The sequence below is a fragment of the Manis javanica genome, chromosome 6 (genome assembly GCF_040802235.1).
Source record: "Manis javanica isolate MJ-LG chromosome 6, MJ_LKY, whole genome shotgun sequence".
In the NCBI taxonomy this organism is placed as follows: domain Eukaryota; kingdom Metazoa; phylum Chordata; class Mammalia; order Pholidota; family Manidae; genus Manis; species Manis javanica.
In genome coordinates, this window is record NC_133161.1 from 2,964,040 (window position 1) to 2,986,070 (window position 22,031).

The 22,031-nt window shown below is 47.7% G+C and overlaps 1 protein-coding gene and 1 pseudogene across 5 annotated transcripts in view; both read right to left on the minus strand.

Moving 5' to 3' along the window:
- The window catches only part of LOC140849816 (N-myc-interactor-like), a 28,475-nt pseudogene extending 17,590 nt beyond the window's left edge, over positions 1-10,885 (minus strand).
- The window catches only part of DPP6 (dipeptidyl peptidase like 6), an 863,884-nt gene that overhangs the window by 303,273 nt on the left and 538,580 nt on the right, over positions 1-22,031 (minus strand). For all 5 annotated transcript variants that reach the window (XM_073238157.1, XM_073238156.1, XM_073238155.1 and 2 more), the window contains exon 3: positions 11,882-11,980. In XM_073238157.1, the coding sequence (XP_073094258.1) occupies positions 11,882-11,980 (99 nt within the window). The remainder of the gene's footprint in view (positions 1-11,881; positions 11,981-22,031) is intronic.

Below are 22,031 nucleotides of genomic sequence, written 5' to 3' on the forward strand. Positions count from 1 at the left end.
CGAGCACAGCCCAGCTGTTCTCTATGAGGTGCAGGAACAAGCTGTTTTCTGTTTTCCTAGAGGGAGGACATTGTATTGCAGCCCCGAATATTCAAAGAAGAGGGGTATGAGCAGGAGACAGAGAAGAGAAGACCATGGCCTGTCCGTGCTGGGACCGGGGGTGCTGAGCCAGGGCAGGAGTTGCAAAGCTGGCCCTTATGTAGGGCCTTGGGTCTGAAATCCCAGAACCTGCTCAGCAGCAGCATGTCTAGATGTCAACATGCCTATTCCTGTAAACATCCCCTATTTCTACTCTAGTAAAGATATGCTAAGAGACACAAAAAAGGACCACCATCTGTAAACCACCAGATAGCAGAAAGCTCTGCCCAGTGCTCAGGACGGCTCCTCGGGACGCACTCAGCTTGCAGAGGGCACATTAGGCTCACCTGGAAGGCCCCCAAAACAGGTAAACTGTGCCCATGAGATTCACGCCAAGTTCAGAGTCAATGCTGATGGATTTCCACGGGGATGGAGGCGGTGGGGACCGAGGCTGGGAGGCCTCCGGTGCAAGGGAACGACGGGAAGCCAGCAGCAGAACGCAGAGGGCTCTCAGGAGGGCAGGTGCGACGTCGATCCCCCAGTGGCCTCGGGGGCCAGCACCTGTCATGATTCTCCTCTCTATGCTCCTAACCCTTCCTCGGAGTCTGTCCATAAGCAGCTTTGTGTTCACACACTTGGAATAACAGGGCAGTGACCCCATCCATGCAAGGAACAAAATGGAGATGACAGAGACCTGCTTCCATGAGGTCGCTGTGGTACATAGGATGGAGGGTCAGCCTGGGGCGGGCCAGGAAGTCCTGCAAAATATTGAAAAGGCCACTAGACATTAATAGGACAGGGGCTCATGTTAATGCTGCTGGTGGGCCCCACACAGCTACTTGGGCCACGTGGAGGTGACGGGGGCCCGTGTCCTATTGGGTGGCTTTGAGTGACCATCTGAACGAAGGTGCACAAAGAACTTGGTGTAGTGTCTGGCACATTTTCCATGTAATCAATAAATGGCAAGAATAAAAGTTATGAGGTCATGAACAAATCCAGTGTCCGGAGTCACCACCATCTATTAGATTCTCCCTATTGAAGATGGAATCAGATAAATATTTGTCATCAGAAAATGCAAGAGTCACAACAAATAAAGAGCTTGATTGTCCTTCAATCAACCAGGAATTCGGGTCCCCTAAGCCCTTCTGTGGATACTCATGCCATGTATAGTTGGCCCAATCGCCAAGTCGTTCTTTCGGTCAGTATTTATGGAGACTTTAGCACCTGCCTGACCTGCTGGTGGCGAGGCCAGCACTGCCACTGCGACGCACTGACGGCCCCGAGAATTTGTTGTCATAAGATGAGATGCAAACAGACACCCGAACACAGAATAGGACGTGCTGTGGGAACAGAGACGATGAGTCATAGGGGATACACTCAATTACTGAAGAAAACAAGGGCTCATTTTTTATTAATTAAGAAGGTGATCGATGTTTGAAAAGATGTCAATGATAATTAGCCTCTTGCAGGCGGACATGGTTAAGAGATAATCTAATTGAAACAATAAATGATGAGGTTGTTTCCACACGAGGGTCACTGCATTTGAAGATGCCGAGTCTCTAATTAAGGGGACTTCCTGCCTTGTTTTCCAAAGGTCACCGCGGGAAAAGCCCACACACGGCCCTCACCCTGGGGCTCGATGGCGGCAGCAGGCTGGGGCTTCTGTGCCTTCACAGGCTTTCTTAACTTGGATGAAAGTAAAATAAAAATAAGGCTTGAGGGTTTTTTTTCGTAAGTATTCTCCATGATCTGAAGCATCATGGCGCGGCCCTCAGCTGCCCTTTGCTCCGGCCTGGAAGGAAGACCACGGGAGGAACATGTCCTGCCCCAGGGCAGACCTGCTCATCGGCCCTGCTGGGTAGGAAAAAGAGGGCTTCAGAGCTGTGGGGTATCCACCAGAAAGGTCCCTAAAAGCCTTGGAGCCCTGGAGCAACCACGTAACATCCTGGAAGATGTCTGTCAACCTCAGCGAGGAGGAAAAATAGCAAGTAATTCTCAGTTGAGAGCCCTTTCTCAAGAAAACAAAGCATACGCACGTATGCATACATACATACACACATTTTCATACAACATATAAACATCCCTAGATCCAAAAGGAAAAAAAACTGCCTGTCCCTCTGTTATGCAAAGTTGAAATAGGATTTCACTCCTCACGAGGGTCCGCATTCCATTCAGCGAAAACAGAGGGCGTCCCTAAATTTCCCAGGGAAATGGGGTAGCACCTGCCAGCGGAGACGTGAGTAAAAGACTCAGAACGAGCCTCTCTTCGCTGGCAGCGTTGGCCCCGCTGAGCCTGCAGAAATGCGACCCCCCAGACCATGAGTTAGATATACCAGCAGAGTGCCCAGCATCCCACGGCCATGGAGGGGCCCCTGGGGCTGAGGGCCTGAGCAGCGGCATTCAGATGGCGTCTGTGCACACTCTGTGTTGAAGCAGGTCCAGCCCGAGGAGTGGGCTGTGTCCACAAGGCTGGGGACCCTGAGACAATGATGCTCCAGTCCATGTTCTGATGAGAGGTGATGGAGTCTGTCACAGCCTGGAGGAGTGAGCACCAGATGCTACTCGGAAAACCCCGAGATTTATTTTGCATCAAGCCATAAGGGATGGATGAGTGTTTCTGAAGCAGAGAGGTGCAGGATGAAAACGTTTCAGAAAAAGGGAGGAGACAAAGGCATCAAGCTAGCGAGGAACCAGGAATGTGCTTGTGTAAGGCTGGGGCCCTGTGGGGAGGCAGGGACACCCCGGAGTTTCTGCAGCCATCTTGGCATGCTGGCATAGGGTGCAGGTGGCATCGGCCTACATGTACCTACTGGCATGGGCGATCTCATTTCTTTGAGTCAGAGTTTCATTTCTAAGGTAAAGATAGAAAAGCCCACCTCCCGGGTTCTAGTGAGCGTGAAAGGAAGTGGCAGGTGTTTAATGGAAGGCCTGTTGCTCCTCCTGGCACTACTGCTCGTGGCCGCGTCCGCCTCTGCTGCTACCTGCCCGTCCTCCGGGGCTCCTGCACACACGCCCAGCGGCGAGCTTCTGCAGGACAGGAGCAGGTAACAGCTTCAGCTCAGACACTAGAAACGTGGAAAAGGTATTAAGAAAGAGACCAATAAATGCAGACAGGTAGCTGCTGGAGCAGTCTCCATCAGAGCAAACAGGAGCAATGGTGTGTACGGGCCTCACAGCACTAAAACAGCCTGAGAAGTCATGGGCCTCCTCTCGCCAGGCAGCTGGGGTTCTCTTTTCCTGCGGGAAGTTGTTACCACCGCAGAAGAGAGAGGAAATAAATCGGTGGTTTACACAAATGCATATTATAATTACATTTCTTCTATTTCTTTAGGGCTTTAATAAGACACAATGATGTTCTCCGATGTGTATTTTCCGTAATGACTTCCAATGATTACTGTTATCTCCATCTATTCACTGAGCCGTGGGTGAACACTTTTATTCTTGGAAACCTGTCCTTTCTCGGCATTTTCCTGAAGTCACTGTTGGCCAGTTGGTATAGGCTGCTCTCTCTGCAATCCTAAGACTTAATGATTTGGGTTGAAAAAATGGGGCCTTCAGAAAGAGCAGAAATACCCAAACCATTTCATACTTGAAGTCCCCTCTATCTAACCCCCTGAGCTTTAGAAAAAAAAAATCCATCTAGTTTCTCAGTGTAACAAAAGAGAAGTAGATAAAGCAAATACGGAAATCAAGTTGCCTTGAGCCCTGTGCACTATCTCCAATTTTATCCTCTAAAACATATCTTTTTCCAGTATCAACCAGCCAGCTGATATTTTTCTACATTCAAAGGAAGCGATTTTCTCCAATTTTACAGTCTTTCTAGTATTGCATCCGAGAGACACAGAGGGCTCTCTGCTCACAAGTGGCTGCGTCAGTGGAGATGAGCGCAAACACACACAGACAGGAGAGGCTTGGGAGGCAGCCACCACCGTCTCCCTCCCGGTTCCCACGGTGGTGAGTGGGCTGCGGGGCCACGGAGAGGACTGAGAGGGCCAGCCCAGCCTAGGAGCCGACAGACAAGCCAATCAGGCTCCATGAGCAGCTTTTGCAGTCAGCCCCGGGCCCGCCTGCATCCTGAGGATACTGGCAGGGAAAGCAGGTCCCCTGAAGGGTACAGGTGGCCTTGGCTTGCTCAGAGCAAAGGGCCTGCGGCTCACCAGACCATTTCCAAGGCTCAGCCCCGGGCTGCCTTCCTGTGAGGCAAGTCCACAAGAGCAGATGGGCCCACGCAAGCAGGTGCAGCCCGGGGTCTCCCCAGGTGCTGTGGCATCGGCCCTGGTTCCGTGGACAGAGGACAGACTAGACTGTTTATGTCATTTACAAGTGCAATGTGGGGAGGGCAGAAAGCTATTTGTGTACAATTACACCCTCTTTCTGGAATTTGCTGTCCCCATTATAGTCGGAAACAGGATGTGCTCAGTTAGGATGGTTAGAGGAAGTCCGAGACCCAAATACGAGTCAGGCTGTCCAAGCGACCCGCAGAAAGCATGTTCCTGAAGCTGCAGGCAGGAGGGAGGAGTGGCTGCCCAGCACCCCTCACTAACTCACTAACACATTCGTGGCCACGACAGATCCACCCGGCGCTGCCCATCTAGACCGTCGCCACCCCCCGCCCCCACCCCCTTGGACTTCGTGCGCCCCTGGGCCTCTCCCGGCAGCTTTCAGGACCCCCCTCCCCTGGCAGCTCCCCAATGATGTGCACCTTCCACATGGCTTCAGGTGCTCTGACCGCTCACCTGGTGTCATGCCCAGTTCAGGTACTCAGAGGACATCCCCACTCGGCCACCTTCTATCAGCCCCTCCTCTGGCTCTGATCACAGCAGCCACTCCCTGCCAACGGAGTTTCCCTCCCAGTCAACCAGGCTTAAAGCTGCCAGGTCACCCCTGACTGTCCTTCCTCCCTGCCCTCCACCTCTCCTCGCCCGGCACATCACTCACAACGGCTTTTCGATCTGTCACTTCTCTTCCATTTACACCCTCAACGTGAGCATCTGAAGACTGACCCAAGAAGGCACATTTATATGATGAGGTCTTATGGAGACATTAAGCTGATAATGGAAATATGCACTTATTTACACGCTACTATGTTTGTATGTTATAAACTTTCCCTTCTGACACGCTGAGCATTATCCTACATATTACATTATCTGAGAAGGTAAGTATGAAAATTAATAGTGGGCATTTCTGATAGATGGAGCTACAGATGATTTTTATTATCTTTTAAAGCCGTGTTCAGCTGTTTTCTAATTCACTATAATATGTAGTACATATGTAATAAAAATATTTGATGCGATATGTAAGCCTGTGTGTTCACCACGCCATTCCACTATCTAAGCCTTCAGCTCTGCAGGCCAAAGCCCGTGCCTGGGTTTTTCTAGATCCTACCCCGTGTTCATCTGCCCCCCACGCCCATCTTCCAGACCTGCAGTGCCCCCCGTCCAGCTCACCCATGGCCTTCTCCCCTGGCCTGGCCTTGTCCAGGGATGTGCCGAGTGACCTCCTGCACCAGAGACTGCTGGTTGCTGTTCTGTGTTGTGTGGCTGCGTTTCCCTCCAGGGCTTTCTGCACGATTCTCACATTCCAGTCTCTGCTTCAAATCACATCATCAGAAAAGGTTCCTGACCACTGTACGTAAAACAGCATGCCTTCAATTCCCTTATGTTTAGAACTAGGTTGTTTGTGTACCAAGGGAGGAGGTGGTCATGAAGAGCTAGCAGAGGGCCAGCACTGGGCACTGCCCGGGGTGCTGGGGGTGCCGTGTGAATGACAGGTGCCCGTCAGCCTCGTGGAGTTTGCATGTGGAAGGAGAGACAGACATCTGATGCTGGTACTATCTGCATGCAACATGAGGTGATGTGCAAGAGGTAGGAGAACCCCAAGTGAGAGGATCTGGGGAGTGAGAAGGAATGAGACACCTACAGGGAGGGGATGGCTCGCCATGGGGGCACGAGAGAGTCGGGGGGACGCAGAGACGAGGGCGTGCTCTGGGCAGCGGCAACGTCCAGAGTAGGAACCACCAGAAGGAAAAAGCCAGAGGGACCTCTGAAGCAGCCAAAGACATTCAAGTCGGGTCGGAGTAAGAGGGGACGAGAGACGCCGAAGGAGGCAGGAAAGACAGCCGACTGGCCATGGAGCCCGAGAAACGGGTGGTCTCATGGGCCAGGCCTGTGTACCGCGTCCTAGAGCAGGAGAAAGCCAGGGCGAATTCTGGGTGGACGGGGTGGGGAGGACAGTCTAGTGCCAGGCCTGGGAATGTGAGGTGGCCTGAGGACATCCTCGTGGTGTGTGAATCAGTGAGACCTCCCCCCCCCCCCCACACACCACAGACATTACAGCACATGGTACAAGCCGATCCCTTGGAAGAGCGCGGAGCTGCGGACACGGAATCGCACCTCACTGACATCAACACAGTGGCGGAGGTGAGGGAGTGAGTGACCCCCCAGGGCAGGCAGGCAGTGAGAGGGACTGCGAGGGCTGCAGTCAGGCACCCAGGGGTTGGGGACAGACTCCACCCAGTCTGGCAGGTGCTGCCTTCTCCCTCCAGAGCCGTTATCAGGGGGCCTCTGGGAGCCCTGCTCCAGGCCTGCTGGCCACCGCACTCGTCTCCAGTCCTGCATCCAGCTGCACGGGCTGCCGCCAGAGTGCGTCCAGGACGGGCAGGGGGCATCCAGAAGGCAGCTTCCCGGCAGGAGTTCCCATGGGCTCGAGGAGAGGCAGGAAGAGCTGCTCAGAGGGAGGCTGCCCAGCCTCCCCATTCCGCGGGAACAGCGCACGTCCCGCCAGTGGACTGGGAGAGCCTGCGGGCGGGCAGGGGTTTGGCTTTGTGTTTTCTTGGGGGGTCGATCAAGAACTGGGATTTGGAGATCCTAAAGTTCAGGTCACAATGCCTGGGACAGCTGAGGGCCTCAGGAGAAAGGGCTGGTCTGGAGACCCCGTTCAGGAGTCATCAGCAGATGGAGGCCATTCAGAGTCACGAGACCTGGAGTCACACTTTAGGAGGGAGTGCAGATAGGAAAAGAGGAGGCCCAGGCAGAGCCCGGAGGCCCGCCAGCAGCAGTCAGGGCGGAGAGAGGGCCGGCCCCTGGGCCCGAGACGCAGCTCCCCACGAGGCGGAAATAAAACAAGACAATGCGACAGCCTAAGGGTCAAGTGAGCAAGTTCATCTGGGTGGAGGGACTGGTGCATCGCACTCAGGGAGGCTGGTAAGTCTGAGAAATGACCATGGAATTTAGCGACCGAAGGTTCCTGGTGACCTTGACAAGAGCAGTGTGAGGCAGCGCTGGGGAGAAAGCCTGACATGAGTGGGTCAGAGAGGATGGGAGGAGGGGCACTGAGGATGCGAGAGAGGCGAGGCAGCTGTTTCAGGTGGCAAAGGGGAGCAGAGAAATCAGGCAGTGCCTGGCAGGGGATGAGGAATCCAGGAGAGGTGTGCGTGCATGGCACGTGCTGGGGGAGAGGACCGAGGGCATGCTGGCTTGATGGGAATAATCTGATACAGAGACAAGAAATGGACATCTGGAGAAGAAAAGAGAGATTTGCTGCAATTATTCCTCAAGTAAGTGAAACATACTCACCTGTGCCTTCCTTAGACTGTGGTTCCAGGGCCCTCAGGGGCTCAGGCTGGGAGGGGGCAGAGCACGTGGCAGGCACAGGTGTGGGACATAACCAGGTGTGATGTGCAAGGGTTTGTAAGCTATCTTCTGGAAGGCTCGGCTGAGAAGTAGGATGGAAAGAAGGTTTGAAGGGCTGAGGAGCGGAGAGAAGTTTTGAAATTGTTCATCACCTAGAAGCTGGAAGGACCGAGGAGACCAGGAGGGCTCAGGAAGACGGGCCCACGAAATCAAACAGGCTCACGTGTCTGAAGAACCAGACCTCATCAGTGACCCCTCATGTCATGGAACCCCAGCACAGCACACCCAGGGATCCAGACATTTCTGACGTGCATCGTGGTTGCTCTTAAAGGCATCTGTGATAACGCAGCCAAGAGACCACGCGGAGAGACCGTGCGGTGAGCAGCCTCAGGAAGCGCACACTGCTTCTGCAAGAGAGTACTTGGGACACTGTCCCTTCTGATGCTCCCATACCTCGCCTGGCTGTCCCCAGGGGTTGCAACAAATATGTGAAGGACGCCTACAGAGGCTATAGGATCTTAGAGGATTTGAAGACTGTCACACCAAACATTTTCAGAAAAGGTAGATTTTTAAAAGATGTCTGCAGTACAGAAATGGGTGAGGAGAAATTTAACTTCAACCTAATCCATTTCCTCCTGATAAATAAAGTGGATTAGTTCTAGATTATTAACTCGAATATTAAGCCGAAGATACATTTGTTAACTTTAGTGGTTAATGTGCACTAAAAAAATCAAGTCTCCTTCTCTGTAGGGAATACACTGCTTTTCTTTATCACTTGGGCATTTTTAAAAATTTAGTTAGACACAGGTATCATGGGAATAAAGGAAGCTAGAATAGAGAATTTAAGGGATGGCAATAATTCTGAAGTACTCAAAACCTATTGTCTTAGTTAAAACACACAAGTAGCTAGTGAGGTTTTGAAAGAAATTGGTTGGAGGCAGGAGAATGGATTTTACCCAATGGAGCACAGTTCATAAAACCAGGAAGACCTACTACGTTCAGGGCCCAACTGTGCCACTTACTAGCTGTGTGATATTGATCAAGTTGTTTAAACACTAAGCCTTAGTTTCTTCAACCATAAAATGGGAATAATGGTGATTGTGAGCATTAAATCATTTAACATGTGTAACGCACCCAGCCTAGAGCTTAAGACATGGGAACCTCCGGGAAGTGACGATGGGAACTGAGTAAACACCAACTGAATGTTCTGGTAATTTCTAAAGCTCATCCCAGATCCACATCATTCAATATCCTATGAATATGTAGTAATCTTTCCCTGGATCTTAACATTTAGACTTGTGGTATAAACAAATGAATGAATTCTTTATGGTATTTGTACATCAGTTATAAAGGCTCAGTTAATCATTGCACAGTTGCTTCATTCACTTTACCCTCTGACATCTTTAGGGAGCAGGCGACGAGAACGGTCAGGAGCAGGGGCGGGTGGGAGGTGGGAGGGCAGTAAGCTGCGGGGCAGGGAAACAGCAAGCATGGGCCCGACACTCTTGGTGCTGCCTGGTCTTTGGGGAGACCTGACCACTGGGTCACCTTGTGGCAAAACTTCACACTTGCTGTGTCCCTTGAGGGAGGAAGATCTGCCTAGGGGAGCTCCTGCCGAGCAACGGCAAGTCACTCGGAGCCACAGCATCGTCAGGCCAGGCCGCAGCCCCTGAAGCAGGCAGGCCAGGCATTTTCTGCAGGGCACAAGGCCACTTCTCAACTGTTCACATTAACTTCCAACGTTGTGCATCTACAGCAGGTCTGCCTCCTTTCCTCTGGCCAGAAAGCCAGTGTGCCTCTGGACCAGGCTGCTCACCCGCAGTGAGAATACAAACTCCTCATGAGCTACAAACTCCTTGCAACACTGACCGGAACAGGTGCCTGCAGAGCCTCGTACACTCTTGTGGTTTAGGCCAAGTCTGCAACCACAGGCGCCCTATCAGAAATGTACAGTGGATGACTGTGCCACCCATGCAGCCTTTCTGGCCTCCTCTGAGCTCCGCGAACCCCTAGCTCTGGCTCCTGCTTGTCCCCGGGGTCCCCCTCTCCCCAGTTCCCCTCCCCTCCTCCCTCCCTCTCTTTCTCTCTTCTCTTTCCTTTCCTGCCCCCAGATAATGCCTCTCACCTAACCCCTGGTTCTCCCAACCGGGGTCTAACTCAGATAGGCTAACACTTGGGACTTAGATTTTTCCAGGGGTCTATTCTCTGCTTCCTCTAACGAGTAAACCCTAAGTCATCCTTTGGGACCAAGTTTATGCACCACCTTAGACATGCCTTCTTAGGAACAATGAGAGTCACAATCTCATCTCATTTTGTTGGGATTACCATGGACCTGCCATTGTTCTGTCTCCAGAACGTGACTGTGTTCCTTAGGAAGAGAGCAATCATCTTTTATTCCCAGGACCAGGTGCGCAGCCTGCTATCAGCGCTGACCTCTCGCCTGTGCACCCGGCAGACACAAACCGGGAGCAGACGTTAAGCTCCTTCAAAACAAAAGGTAAAATTGCTTCCTCAGTCCAATGAAAAGGCCTCTTAACTCCTTCAGTGGGTTGGAATACTGTGAGATCTCTGCTGGAATTCCCAGGACACTGTCATTTCTCCCCGGTTCCCTTTCACAAAACACTTTGCTTCTGAGATCCATCTACTTCTTTCATTTTTAAGTAAGGTCACCCAAGGATCAGACATGAACACCAAAACCACTGCAGAAGACAAGAGATGCTGTTGCCCTAGTAAGAGGCTAAAGGCAAAATTATTGTGAGCTAGTTTGGGGAGCTTGTGAGGCATGAGAAGCATTTCAGAAGCAGTTTGACAGCAAGAAAACAGAGACACTGTCTCATGCACAGAACGTAGTGGAAGTGCCCTAAATGGGAAATCAGGAGACGGGCATCCTGCCACAGCTGTACCACTAACTAGCTCTGTGACCTCCGAAAAGTCACTGAACCTCTCTGAGCCTCACTTATTATACAAGCCAGGATTTGAACTAGACCTCTAGCATGTCCCTATGAAGGTTCTCTGACCTGAGCATTAATTTCCAAGTGCGTCCCACTGAGGCTGAGACTAAATGCACATGACACTCATGGACGTACCAGGACCGGCACGCTGGGCGGGCTGCTCGGGAGGGAGGTGGCACAGCGTGCAAACATCAGGCAAGCTGTCACCTGCATTGGTCCCCCCATGACTACGCTCTGAACTGGTTTCAGATCCAACTAGGGGAAATGGATTATGCCTGTGTGAAAATTAAAAGGGAAACGTCACTAAAATGGAGGCAGGAGCCCTCTCATGGCCTACCACTCAGCGTCAGTTAGACACAGAAGTGTCAGCTGCAGACCCCAAAGGAGAGTCCTCACCACACAGGGTCCTCATGCACAGGCGCCACCAGGGAAGATGCACGCCTCCTACCAGGAATCTCCACCCCTGCCTCTCAGCCCCATTGCCTGGGAGCCCTGCTTTTCTCCACACAGCCCCTCCCAGACCCCACTCCTCCTCCATAAAATGACCGTCCCCTTTGTTTGTTGGACTAGCCTGTGGCTTCTGCTGGTCCCAAGTTGTGGTTTTTTGTTATTCCTGAATAAAGCCATTTTTGCTGATAAAATAACTGCCGTTTATTTTTTAGATCAAGCCGTGGAACAAAAAATGCATTATGAACATACTACCTTCTGCCTCCCATTCTATTTGTTTCGCTGTTTAAGAAACCCTCCCCAAACAAGAAAAGTAGATTTCACCATCTGGGTTGACACTCAAGAGGAAAATGAATGTAGCTGTGAATGTGCACTGGACTCCACCTTTCTGTTCATTTGGCGGCTTTCTAGAAGGTTCCTTTTAGTTCCTTTTGGCCTGCTGGGGAGTGAAAGCAAGAGCAGCAGGAAAGGGAATCGAGAACATGGGAGGAAAGACCGTCTGCGTCTCTCCCTGTTCCTGTTGCTTAGCAACGCCTCACATCTCCATCTGAGACATAATGATTCAGCAAGGTGACACAGGGGACCCATTTCTCATGAAGGAGCAGCCCAATTGTATCAGACACACATTTTTTTAGGAAGATCATAAGATGACTATCACAGCGAGGGCTCTGTGCTCCACTTTCACAGCCAAAGAGTGAGTGTGGAGGGCCAGCCACGCAGCCAGCACCGTGGAGGGGCACACGGTTCCCGCCTGCACGCAGGTCTCGGACTCACCACTTATCCACTTAGCCTCAGGGTCACGCACTTTGAAATCCTCACTGAAGAGATCTTCCACAGTGACCTTCTTCTTCTGAGACAGGCTGTTATCTTCCGCTGGAAAGAACAAAGCCAACAGTCAGACTTCTCGTTTTTGGCACACAGAGAGGACCACAGAACGTGCAGATCGCCCCTTGGAGGTAACAGTGTATATGGTGAAACATGTGCTTTCTAGCAGCGAATGCTGAGCAAAAGTCAGTCATGCTTTTTGTTTTCAACTGAACTATCAAAAACTATGGCAAGGGGATCACAGTTCAGTAAAACAGTACCATTTCTCTGCCTCCACTGGCAACAACATATGATGGTATTTCTTAGGTATGCACATAAAATGTAACTGTGCTAAGACTGGTTTATGAACAATAAGATGGGAATAGGCAGGTGAGGAATGGACGAATGTCCAGAGTGGATCTCACCTGTGTGATGACATTATCATTCCTTAAGCATTTGTTACATGCCAACTATTGGCAGCTTGTTGGGTGCTGGGAGTTAAGAGACAGCCAACATATTCCTTAGGTATTTTTTCTCCGATACCACTTGTCCCTGGCTGTCTCTGGGGAGGGGGTTATTCTTGTCCAAAAAGAATCGCTCCCCAAATGTCTGTGTGCAAACTGCCATTTCTCCCCTGCCTTATCTCAATCACTATGCTTGGGATAATCCTTGAAGGTGCTAGGCTGATACCCACCCACCCCAAGAGAGGGTGTTGAGTGGGGGAGATGTTAGAACCCTGGTAGCTTTTATCCTGTTCTCTGAGGTCAAAGCTTCTGGGGTTTTAGTCACAGACGTAACACATCAGGGCAATATATCATACCACACTCAATCCTGTTATTCTAGTCAGATACTCGATCGTAACCGTTTCTGATGTCCACCATCTACATAGCACGTTTATTGACACCCCTGCCTTCTTAAATGGAGGATGTGGTCAGTTCTCTTTTCCTAGAGATCCAGGGTCCCATCTCACCAATTCTGGGTGTGCTACTGTGCAGGGCATGCTAGTGCTAATTAAGGTGTACGTCTGTGTGCAGCTCCAGCTTGGTGTGTTTCACGTTTTGATGTCTGGTTGTGTGTATTTCTGTTTGCAGTTTCTGGCTCGTGAACCAGCTGTCACTTCTTAGGCTGCCCCTGTGCTTGCCCATCTCTGTGGCAGGCTGGGAAAACAACAGGAATGTTTGTTAGATTACATAATGAAATAAGAATAAATAATCTCTGGATGACACCCCCAAAGCTTCTAGGATCTAGTGCACAGATGGTATTACATCTCCTATGGTTTCCTTCTTTAGGCCTCTCTGGATGTTATAATTACTGAAGTTGTCAGAAAGGTCACATGTTACCTTGTGCTTTGACTGATTTCTTGAATATCAAATGGGATTAATGTGCGTGAAAGTCTTTTGGCAATTACGGAATGATGTGGTTCGAGGTGGCCTTGTCAGCCCTGATGGTAGGCGGACCTCTCCCAGGTGCCAAACAAAACATATTAAACCAAACCGAGTTCCCCTCACAGGACCTTTCTGTCTAACTGAAGCAGCCACAGAAGCAGACACATAGCTTCAAACATGATGCCCTTCAGTGTGGAAACTAGACAGTAAGTGAAAAATTTAAAGGTTACTAGATATCAGTTTCATAAGGTTATACTGTGATCTCATAATTAAGAAGTATATTTGCAACTGGTTAAGTTAGTCCTGGAGTGCAACTCACAGTATAGTGACTATAGGGAACAATACTGTATTATAAACATCAAATCTGCTAAGAGACTAGATCTGAATTATTCCCCATCCACCCACCCCGTCTCCATCAGAAAAGACAAAACTACGTGACCTGACAGAGGTGTTAGCCAACCGGACACAGGGATTCACAGTGCAATATATCAATGTATCAAATCACCATGTTACATACCTTAAGCTTACATTGCTATATGTCAGATATATTTCAGTAAAAAATACAGTAACTAAAGTAAACTGGAAGGTATAAAAACTTCTGGGACACTCAGTATATGGTCAGAAAATAAATAATCATATACAACTTAAATTTTATCTGGGAACCCTTCAGTACTCCAGGATGATTCTAGCGCCGCACTTCGAGGGCTCCACAGGTCTAATAAGGAAAGAAGGTAAGTCTGCCATTGAACAAACTTTGGATAAAAGGTGAAAAGGCAATTTATTCACTTTCTGAAAATTTTCCTTTTCATAAAACTGTTCTATTCATCCAAAAATTGTTCTATTTTTAAAAACTATTATTTTCTCTGTTCTAAAAGGTGCTGTAAAAACATGTATGATTTTTAAACCGGGACAGCGTGCGGTGGAGGCACCATGGTATCTACTGTAAAAAGTGCCCAGCTCAAGCCAGATGCGTGGCTCCGTCAACAGTCAGCTCTGCCTCCTTCGTTTCCTCTCTGCTGGCCTGTCTGGACCTTGATGATTCATACACATAACTCAACTACTATCTAACTAAGTCACTGACTTACAGTTTGATGCATTCCAGAAGTCCCCTGGGGTGGTGACAAGCGTGTTCCAGGAAGCAGGCTGAACCCCGAGGAAGCACAATCGAAAGACCTTACAACTGACTTCATGAAGCTCAGAGCAGCGGGGGCCAGAATGGGCAGAAAAGCCACACGGCAGCAGTGAGAGCTGACAGCAGAGGGCCCTGGCCAGTTAATATTCAAGGAGATGGGGAATTAGAAAGTGGGACGTATTCCAGAGAGAGTTCCTTGAGGAGAGAGCCTGCTCACCACCATAAAAGAGATAAAAGAGAAGCAATCACGCCTGGAGGAACCACAGGTGTGGGCACTGGCGTGGAGGACACGTGAGCTGGACGTGTTGAGAGATGAAGGTAGACGCTCTCTGAATCTGAAATTCTGAAATTCCATTAGAAAAGACCCACTTGTGGGTTTTCTTTAAAAATCCTGCTTGCCACTCAGTAATACATACAGTCCGAGAAGACCTGTCCTCCCTATCAGGAATGATGCTATTAATTTCAATACGGCTTCTCCATCATCCTAGACCCTCCTACCAGAATGCAGAGCTTCTGGGTCCAACCTCCAGAGCCCTCCCCTTTTCCTTCCTTGTTTCCCCATTTTTATATCTTTGGGACCATTTGCACAATTTCTTCTGTTCAGTTTTCCACTTCATCAATTTTTTTCTTTAGCAGGTCTAGACACCTCTTTCAATCCATTACTGAGCTTTAAATTTTTAAATAATTATATTTTAATTTCTAACATCCCTAATTAGCCCCTTTTGGAGATCACCCACTCTCACAGTTGCATGCTCCTTTACCACATGGGTAACATTTTTAAAGCCTGAAATGTCATTTTCTGCATTTCCTATTGATTTATATTCCTTTGGACTTAAGTTGTCATGTGTATTAAGCAGGTGCTCTACTCTTTACGGGACGGTTTCTGCAAGTCCTTGGTTCTTGCTTGTAAGCTCCTCTCCTGCAAGTGTCCTGGGTCACGAGACTCCTGGTGGTGTGGCCACAGAATGTCCTGGGCAGTGCGAGACCCTGTCTGGGCAGTGGCTCTCACATGGCCTTTGTGTGGCCCTTTGGGCTGGACCACTGCCCGACACGGACAATGTGACTCAGACCCTCTGAGCATGAACCCAGTTTTAAGGCAAGGTGCACCTGCCCGGCCCCGGCCTCTCGTGGACACCAGCATGCTAGCCCCTCCCCTTGAGCCTGACTTCAGCCTCTGTCCTTCGAGGGTAGCAGGGGTTTGAACTTGCCTGCTACTGTAGGGTTCTGCCTGGTCTTGAAGTCTTGAAGGACTTTTGTCTCCCAGGCATATGAAGAACTCCCTTTCTTATTTCTGAGTGTAGTTATGTTTTTATTATTTATTTTTCTCTCATTTCTACATGATTTAAGTCAAAAGGGAAAGACCCCTGGCTCAATCTGCCCTCTTACACTGGAAATCAACATACAGATGGAGATATAAGAAGCAGCTGGGGGCATTTACAGTTTGATTTCATCCTAAGGCAATTTGGGGATGACTGAAAAGTACACTTTCCTTCAGCCCTTCGGCTTGGATGACCTCATAGCACTTGCAGTTAACCCAGCGTCTGGTTAGGGCACCCACGTGTGAGGGCTCTAACCCACAGTGTTGTGGGTATTCTCCACACAGGTTGGCATGTGGCACCGATGGAAGGATCCTTTCCTCTCCCGATGCTTGTCAAACAGTTACGTTGGAGCCTCTTCTCTGGAGAGTTGTCCCATCAGAAATTCCATCCCCTACTGGGATGAATCTGAAACATAATCTCTTGAGGTTTTCAATCACTGCAAATGGAGGTTAGCTATTGACAAACCCAACTGGTAACATGGAAATCTACCCAAATTAGTCAGAAGTCTCTTGTAAGTTCTGCTTCTGTTAGAAATTGGAATACTGGCAACTCTAAAATGCTCTGTGGTCTTCAGAGGACACTGACAGCTGCCTACTGATCTTACAAGGAGGAAGGAAAGCCGTTTTATGGAAGGTCAACCTGAGCTACTCAGAGGTCAAATGGCTCTTCCAAAGATGTGCCGGAAGCAGCAGAGCAAACACCAACCCCACCTGCAGGAGAGCCTGAACACTGCCATTATTCACAGAGTGTGGCTCGCTCACAACCTCCTCCGCAAGTGGGATGCTAATGAAATCACAAAATAAAGAAACTATCAGGCAGGTAATAGTAAAGATGATCCCGATGAAATGCTCTGCTCTCCAGGTAAAGAAGTTTTATGTAAATAAAGAGAAGGTTAAACAACCCATTTTTATGGACACATTTCCTTAATAAGCAAAAACTTAGCCTCTGTATCAGACCAACAACGGCGCCCAGACACTATAATGCAGAGAGTAAGAGTTCATTTCACCCCTGGAGGGAAATGTAACAGATGTCGATCACTAAGTGTTCCAAACCTCAAAGGAGCCAGACAGCGGTGAGCCTGCCAGATAGAGCCTCGTAGAGGACACAAGCCCTAACCTGAGGCTGAGTGTAAGCGCTCTTTACATCTGTAATGAATCACTGAGAACATCTGCGTGTTGTTTCTACAGAGGCTGACAATATTGTTTGTTTCCATACAAACACTCAGAAGAGCATGTGGAAACTGAAGGAACTGCGGTTCTTCATTGTCTGTACTGTTAGTTCCCAAGTTTCAATGACAAGAGCCTTTGCTTAACAGCCAGTCACTGCCCCCTGTTCCATTACTGATGAGCCTAACACGGGTAACTGCTATATACGGGAAAAAGCTCTTTGTAGACACGGAAACCCTGCCCTTTGACTGCCCGTGCGCTGAAGCTGTGTGTCAGGCACTGCTGGATGGGGGACCCAGTACTTCCCAGTAGATTTCCTTTTTTTTGTTGGTTTTAAATAAAAGAAGTGCAATCAATGATATCTTGTGCAGACACTACTCTTATTTCCTTGTTGATTCATATCATCGTGAAAGAAGAAATTTAGTCATGCTTCACTATCAACAACTTTGGAACAATGGCCTTTAAGCCACGTAACGTGTCTCGTGTCGTGACAGGGACCTTGGGCCTTGCTCAAGTAATCCTGCATTGAAGTGCCCAGGTACGGCTGATGGGTCACTGTCTCCCTTCACAAAGAGTGAGATTTACTCCAAAATATATCAAAATATAGTTCTCTGGGGAAATCTCTCTGGACTAGTCCACCAATGAATGTAGGAAACTAAGTAACTCTGGTTGGAGTAAGAATTACATTGAACCACATTGTCTGCAGGGAGGGCAGAAGAGAAACAGGAAAACCCAGTCAGGGTCTCTTTTAGGATGTGTCTTCTACTTGACTTGCCCAAACCAGGTTGGCCATGCCTTCCTTTCTGTTACCAGGAGCCAGCACTGACTGATTACTTGTGTTTTTAAGTCTATTTTCCACACTAGCTTGATTTTTCCCTTTTTCTTTCTATGTTAGGAATGGTGACCTCATCTCTGAGAGGAAACGGGCACATATACGTGCTGAGCCAACTTCTGTTGATTCTGTTGAATAAAGCACTTAAAAAAATCTATACCTTTGTTTAACTTTCGGCTTATTTTTTTTGTAATAAAGTTTTTGTATTACTAGACTATATTATTTATGGTTATAACCCAATATATGTCTATAGAAAGTTCCACAGACACTGATTTATCTTGAAGGCTCTTTCTGACAAATTCGCATGTCTTCAGAACCACCTAAGGTAACTAGTAGCAGAGCATCAAGATTTGTCATATGGTACATTTTACTCAAATGCTGGAGCCAAATAATCAACCTTATTCCACATGCCCCATGAACCAAGAAGCTCTAGATGTGCTTCCCAAAGCTTCTCAAATACATCAAAGGCATTCCTCTCCTCTGTGACCTTGCCCCTTTCTTTCAGATCAGGGAAATAAACTGAAACCACGAAATATATTCCCCAACCTGTTTCCTTCAGTGAGTTACAACCACTGGGTGCCTGTGACTTCATGTAATAATACGTGGTTGATGTGTTTATCAATGGGCTGATATGTTTACCTAATTTCCCCCATTTTTTAGACATCTTTATTGAGACCAAATTCACAGACCATAAAATCACACAATTCAATGATTTTCGTATATTCACAGAGTTCTGCAACCATGACTCTAAGCCGAGAACATTTTCATCAGCCCAAAAGAAACATCCACAGCCATTAGCAGTCCCTCGCTAGTCCCACCCACTGTTTCCCTGGCCTAGGCAGCCAATTATTTACTTTTTATTCCATTTCTATACACTTAGCCATTCTGGGTATGCCATATAAATGGAATCATAGCATGTGTGACTGGCTTATTTCACTTAGCATGTATCTTCAAGGCTCATGAATGTAACAGCACATAGTAAGGTGCATCAGCACATCACTCTTTTACGTGGGGAGGGATGTGCTGAAGGTAATGAGGTTGAGCATCTCAGGCTACTCGTATATCCTGGGGAAAATGTCTCCCCTTATCCAGATTGCAAAAAACACTGAGATTAAGAGACTCACAGTCAGGAGAGAAAAAAGCATGGAGGTGGCTCAACAACCTTTTGCCAATACTTCTGAAAGACCTAAAGGTGAGTATTCAGTCACCCAAAAGACTCTTTGAAGTGCTTAAGTGTGTCATCACTGACCCCTCAGCCGTCTCATCAGAAGCACACACAGAGGCGGGAGAATCTAAGCAAGCCCTGTGGAGGAGTCTCCGGCCCAGCGGAACGAATCCCCATGGCACACACAGGGGGCCCACTGGTTCTGAGGAATTTTGTTATCTGTAGACACAGTGCCAGCTTGGACTGAATAGGACAGAGTATGAAATAAAAGAAAGCACCCCCTGCAAATGCAGGAATTATACACACAGTGAATTTTTAAAAAGACATTTAAAAAATCTGGATATGGGGAAGAAAGACAAGAAATCTGAGGTTCTGTAAATCATCACTTGACCTAATTTCCGGTGACTTTCATATCTCACATAAAAACACAGAGTTAAATTAGAAATAATCTGGGATTAGGGGACTAGGAAAAAGCAAGTGCACGGACATGTTGTTTGTACCGAGGTGATAAACGTTAGGCGAAGCAGGGTTTAAGGTGAGAGTTCTGCCCAAAGCAAAGGCAGGCAGTTCCAGCCTGGAGCTGACCCCCCTCAGTACTTGACCTGCCTAGTTCATTGTGGACAACTTCTCTCTGGTTTCCCGATATTCTTTTTATATCTTCGATTTCTGTGTTCCTGACCCAGACCTGAGAAAATCAGCTTAGACCCCTGGATTGCTGCCTTCGGTTCCTGACTGCCCAGAGCCTTCCCTAAAACAGCAACTACTAGACCAGCCAGCCCCTTGTAACATATGGTCCCAAAGGCTCCCAAAATTCACTTGAAATTTATCAAGAGGTTCTCATCTAAACCAGGCAATAGATTTGAGAGGAAACCAGAGTGCCAGGATAAGATTTACTCCTTTTCATAGTTTACACACAACTATGCCTTGAAAACACGATGCCTAATGCAGCAATGCTTTGAAAAGTGTCCCTTTATGGAAAAGCAGGTAGGCATATTTGCCTTAGCTTAGAGTCTAAATGCAAGTATGCATAATAGGCATCTACTGCCAACCTGTAGGAAAACGGCTCTTTATAAGGATTCAATAAATAAGCAAGATGCACCTAATAATCCTTGTAGAACTTATGACAAAAAGTCCAAGAAGAGACTGTTAAGATTCTCCTGGAGACCCATTTCTCAGTACTTTGGAAGGTTGCAACTAACTCTAAGGTTAGTAGCAGTGTAAATTAATTCTTTTTTTAATGAAAGTCTGTCAGAACTCCTTCTTTTCAGATATGTTTTAATTTAAAGAATGGTGCAAACTCACTTTTGAAGTTCAAAGGAGGTAGACTGCCTTCCCAAAGCATTCAACAGGTCAGGGGATCTTGCATGTTGCAGCAGACATTAGGCTGCTTCCGCAAGAGCCGCTGTGCCCTTCCTACGGCACAGAGGCTGAGTTACTCGTTTTCTCAACCCCTGTTACAACAAAGAGTGGCCATGTTGGCCATGCAGTATAGTCATAGTGAATAAACTGTTTCCTGGCTAGTTTCAGGGGAAGGCAGAAGAGATGACGCAAGTTCTGAGATTTTCCCTTCTTCCTGTGAGGGTCTGAGATGTGATGTGTGAAGCTGTTGCAGCCACTTTGCCAACATGCTGATGATGGGCAACAAGGAATGATGATGGTCTTTGAGCCACTGAATTATCCTGAGACTGGCTATGTCTACACTTCTTGTTTTGTGAAATAATACAAACAGATGAAGTTTAAATTATCGTAGTTAGGTATTCTGTTACTAGCAGACAAAAGTACTCTCATTGACACACTGTAACATCAGATTTGGATAAATGCTGAAGGGGACCCGTAAGACAGCTCAGGGATAGGTTGTCTAGGTCCATGAGCTTCCTGAAACATATTCAAATTTTCATGAGTATAAATATGCCCTTTTCTGCATTCCAATAAGATGAGGTACAGCTTTATCAAATTCTAAAAACGGTTATGACTTGTAAATTGTTATAGATAGTAGGAACCATTAAAGCACATCTCAAATCCAGTGCCCCCCAATCTCCCACCACTCCACCCCCTTCAATCTTAACTCCCGACACTCATGTTGCCCCACGGCCTCCAGGCCAGGAGTCCTCTGCCAGCAGCAAGTACTCCAGGCTTATTACGGCTCATGGTGACCTTCCTTCCACCTCTATCTGAACTTCCAAATTCCTCATCCTCTATAAAACCTCCCCAAATGCTTCCTGTTCTCATCAATTCTCCCATATTCTGTACTGTCATAATAAATATTATCTGTGCTACTCATTTGTAGCACTTAGTCACAATGAGCTTTAGCAAATTAACTGTCATCACAAACCACAATGTCAAGAGTAGTAGCAGCTGCAAAAATGAAAAACTACTTCCTGAGCCGAGCAGACGCCATTCACCAGTCAGTCAGGGGGCAGGTGGGTGTGAACAGACACAACATGATCCAGAAGTGCAACACAGATGCTCAAGAGCCAATGAACAATACCGGAGACCTGTCAAGGGACCTGTGTGTCCTCTGATAGGATACTTGGTCATAGTCACTGATGACAGATGGACTGAGACAAAGACTGGATTTGGAGGGTGAGTTCTTCATATAGGACAGAGAGCAGAGAGAAAATGCCTGGAAGAGATGAGCTAATCACCTATTTCTACATGAAACAATAGATATATGTTAACTGTTAGCAGATACACAGAAGGTACAAAATTACTGTTAAACTACTTAGCAAATTTCCTAGGATTATATGTGACCCCTTGAGGAGATAACCCATTATAGATTAAAAATTGGGCACTAATACAACTTCAAACACAATAATGAATCTCACAAACATTATATTAAACAAAATAAACAGGTATAAAAGAATACTACATGGTTACATTAATAATGTCAATGTAAAAAGTATAAAAGCACACAACACTATTCTATGATGCTAGAATTTACCCTCAGAGGGGATTAATGAAGAGAGAGCTTGAGGGGAGCTTCTGGGAAGATGACCACATTTTCTTGTTTGATCTGGGTGCTGGCTACAGGGGCCTCTTTAAACAATATAATGTTAGAAACATTAATAAATTATATATATTATATATATTATATGTAATATATATTACATTTCATGTATAT